This window comes from Propithecus coquereli, unplaced genomic scaffold, assembly GCF_000956105.1.
Source record: "Propithecus coquereli isolate 6110/MARCELLA unplaced genomic scaffold, Pcoq_1.0 Scaffold105, whole genome shotgun sequence".
Lineage (NCBI taxonomy): Eukaryota > Metazoa > Chordata > Mammalia > Primates > Indriidae > Propithecus > Propithecus coquereli.
In genome coordinates this window covers 1,009,404-1,013,571 of record NW_012134414.1, presented here as the reverse complement: position 1 = coordinate 1,013,571, position 4,168 = coordinate 1,009,404, and the positions used below count along the sequence as shown (strand labels likewise).

General features: G+C 38.0%; 1 protein-coding gene across 1 annotated transcript in view; it reads right to left on the bottom strand.

Annotated features, from left to right (window-relative positions):
• The window catches only part of MORC1 (MORC family CW-type zinc finger 1), a gene marked incomplete at its 3' end in the record, with an annotated part of 186,727 nt that overhangs the window by 155,838 nt on the left and 26,721 nt on the right, over nucleotides 1–4,168 (bottom strand). The window contains 1 exon segment of the mRNA XM_012645902.1: nucleotides 3,090–3,198. Within this exon segment, the coding sequence (XP_012501356.1) occupies nucleotides 3,090–3,198 (109 nt within the window).

The following is a 4,168-nucleotide window of genomic DNA, read 5'->3' as shown; positions in this document are numbered from 1 at the left end:
ATATACAAACCCATCGTTTTTTGTCTAATCCTAATTCATTCCACTCTTCATCCAAATTACAAAACACAAAGTTAAGAGTTTATTTTCCTCCTGTATCCTAGTTGTACAAGGAAGAGACACACAACACATGTGTATACACAGGGTTTTATTTTAAAATACTCCATTGTGGAATGTGGGGACAGATGGAATGTACTTCACCTTCCTCTTGAGAGATGGGTAGAATGACAGAGGAAACAACAGAATCAGTGTTTTAGAAGTTGAAAAGCATATGACAGCATATCCAAGAAAAGCAATTCAAAACCCATGCCAGAAAAGAGAAAAGCCAGTCTTATTTACAATTCAGAATCCCTCCCCAAAAGGCTCAGAGACTGATGGCATGAGTTAACTCTAGAGGTGGGGTGAGGAGGGGAGAGAGCTAGAAGTAGCATTTAGATTTTCACCTGGCAACAGCTCCTCCCCAATCCCCACAGACCCTGAATATTTATTCTCTGGAAAGAGTGGAACTGCATTTCTGGACTAGAGGAACTGCATTTCTGGACTAGAAGACATACCAGGCATTGTTGTTGGGGCACCTTATTGAGATTAGAGGGAGTGAAAGTATACATCTCAGACACTGAGAACTCCGGCTCCTCTCCTCCCAGTTGTCTCCCAGAAGGCAGGTCAGCCTTCAGGCAACAGACTGTAGGAGTCCTCTCTGGGAAATCAGACCAACAAAGAAGGAAAGACCTAAAGACAATTACATTAGGGATTCTCCAATAAAACATCCCAGTTAGATCATATTATTATGACACTCACAGCTGCCAAGCCCCACCTATACTCTCAGAGCTTTCACTCCGCATTTTATTGGACCAATCTTTAAAGTGTTCAGGATGAATAGCCATCTAAGAAAAGTCCCTAATAAACAGAGACCAAACGAACAAGTATAAACAAAGGAACTCAGCAGAAGCTAACTGTAAGAGGAAGACGAAAATTTCAAGAGGGGAAAAAAAAACAATCATTGTTAATATCTTGAGAGCTTTAAGAGAAAATACTTTATCTATGAAACAAGAATTAGATAGCTTTGAAAAAGGAACACTGAGAGAATAAAAAAGACTTTTTGTAAATGAAGAATATAGAAAAAAATTTGATAATTCAAAGATAAATGTTAGAAAATCTCCCAGAAGAAACAAAAATATGAAAAGACAGAAAATTGGAGAGAAAAGTTAAGAAAATTAAAGAACCATTTCTAGAAGTCCAAGAGCTATTATAAAAAACAGGAGTCACAAATGGAGAGAAGAGAGAATATAGATGGAAATCATAAAATGTTACAAGAAACAATCCCAGAATTGAAGAATATGAGTTTCCAAATTAAAAAGATCCAACAAATGACCTATGGATGTAAACAGACACCACACTGGCAAAATATTGAAATCAGAAGATTCTTTTGACCCTCAAAAAGTAGAAGGGGAATAAGAAATGGGTCACATATAAGATTAAGGAATTAAAATGCTTCAGCTGCCTCAATAATATTAGAAACTAAATGATGGAATAATACCACCAAAATCCTGAAAGAAAATGAATCCCAACCTAGAAACAATACCAAGCCAAACTATCATTAAGTGTAAGGGCAGAATAAAAACATTTTAATGCATGTGAAGTCTCAAAATATTTTGCCTCTCCTGTGCACCTTGCTCAGGAAGCTACTAGAGAATATACTACACCAAGAAGAGGGAGCAAGCTACAAAAGAAGACATGAGATTTAGAATCTGAGATCTGACACGTATGAGAGGGGAAGGGAATCACCAGAACGATGGCAAGGGCAGATCCCAGGATGGCAGCTGAACACCAGCCATGGAAGCAGGAGTGTGACCAAGCAAATAGTCAGTGACAGTGATAAGCACAAAGAAAAGTGAGCAGTTAATTATTAATTCCAAGAGGAATAAAAAGTTGCATGTGAATGGGAAAAATAATAGCTTATAACATGGTATAATGTGAATAGTGTTTATATAGTCTTATAAAGTAAATCCTGAATATTGGTACAACCAAAATTATACAATAGAGCTATGTTGGGGCTGAGGGACTGGAAGGCTGTGTATATGTGATAGGAGCAGAGGAAAAGGATAGATAAATCCTCTTTTATAGTGGGAGATTAATAGAAAATGCCTAAATAAAATCAAGAAATAGCAACACAAGCATGCTTCTTAGGGTTATGCAAGTAAATATTAACAGAATAGCCTAACATTGCTGCAAGAGGTTGCTTCTATGGAAGTGAAAATAAGAAGTGGTTGCTGTTGTTAGCTAGAAAAAAGAGGGAATGGTCCACTTTAGGAAAGCTATAACTCAGCATTAGCCCAATTTTCCACACTCTTCACACCCATAAAATGCAACATAAATGCTTAAAGCACCACTTTTTCTCATGCTAGGCTCCCATTCAACTACTCCTTGATACCCATGGACTGCTCCTGTCAGCCAGCCCCACCCCTCCTGGCAGTCTCACACCTCCACACTGTCCCTCCAAATCCCACTTGCATGTCCAGGTCTGAGACTCACTGGGGCCATTCCTCCCCACATACCCGCCTTTCCAGCTACAATTTATACTCTCTCCATAAAATCCTCATTGGTCATTTGAGGCTCTCTAATCTCTCCATCCATATCATTGCTTTTGACAATTTGAGAACAGTAGCCACACAGACTCATGGAACAGCATTCTGTCTCAATACCCTCATTTTATTATGTATCCAATTCATATGTGTCTGCCTTACTCTGTGACAAAGCTGAAAACTCTTTGATGGTCACATGATCTTCTGCTTGTTTTCTACCTCAGCCGTTTATCCAGTACAGGGCAGACAGTAGGTCCCCAACATGTATCTGTTACATTGAATTATAACTGACATTCCTAATAGTAAAACTCAGGCACTGCAAATTAATAAAATGTCTCTGGATCAGCAAATGGAGTTTTCTTACAGAGTTCACCTTCTCTCCATTACCCAAACATATTCCTAAACTTCTAAATTATATGAGATAGAACCCATGATAGATTTCACCTCCTGAGATGGTAAATGAAAGCAACACCGTTGCTGTGGGAACGGAAGGAAAACCTCAAAGCTTACCTCATTAAGACCTTCTCTTTCACAGAATGTCTGAGAAAAAAACATACAGGTCATCGTTTCTTCCTTTTTCGTAAAAAGAACAAAGTCTTTTCCAATTCTCATGGACCCACTATATCAGAAAAGAAGAACATAATGGTTTACATCTCAAACACTAAAAAAGAAGAAAAGGAGGGCTGTTACTATGTCCTGTAATGGGATGTTCTATTCAACAACCCATTTTGCTGACCCATCACCAAAAGGGCACAAATATTTTTTTTTCTCAAAAAAGAGCAGAAGAATTTGAACTGATCCAGCCCCACATTCTTTCTTGAGTCATGGCTGCCGAGGATAAGGTCCACCTGAGGCTCAAAGAACAATCGTCGACCCCGCAGGAGCAGTGCTGGTAAGCCTCATGTCCTCAAATTTCAATGTGGCATACTTAAAAAATAAGCTGCAGACACAATACTTAGGCTAAACTGTGCTTTGAGAAACAACAGAACATAGAGATGCAACAAAGCTCTAAAGTCCAGGGATATATTTTTTTTATTTTATCAATACATACTATTTTAACTTTTTATGGGGTACATGTATTTTTTACATGCATAGAATATGTAATAATCAAGTCACGGTACTGGGGGTATCCATTACCTTGAGTATTTATCATTTCTATGTGTTGGTAACATTTCAAGTCCTCTCTTCTGGCTACTTTGAAATATACAATATATTGTCACTAACTATAGTCACCCTAGGCTGCTATGGAAGATTAGAACTTATTTCTTCTAACTGTAAGTTTGTACCCATTCACCAACCTCTCCTCATTTCCTGGTCCTACTCTCACACCCTTCTTGTATCTATCATTCTCTTCTCTACCTCCATGAAATCAAGTGTTTTAGCTCCCACATATGGGTGACAACATGCAGTATTTGTCTTTATGTGCCTGGTTCATTTTACTTAAAATGACCTTCAGTTCCATCCATGTTGCTGCAAATGACATAATTTCGTTCTTTTTTATGGTGAATAGTATTTCATTGTGTATATACATTAATACCACATTTTCTTTATTCATTTATCCACTGATGGACACTTAGGTTGATTCCATA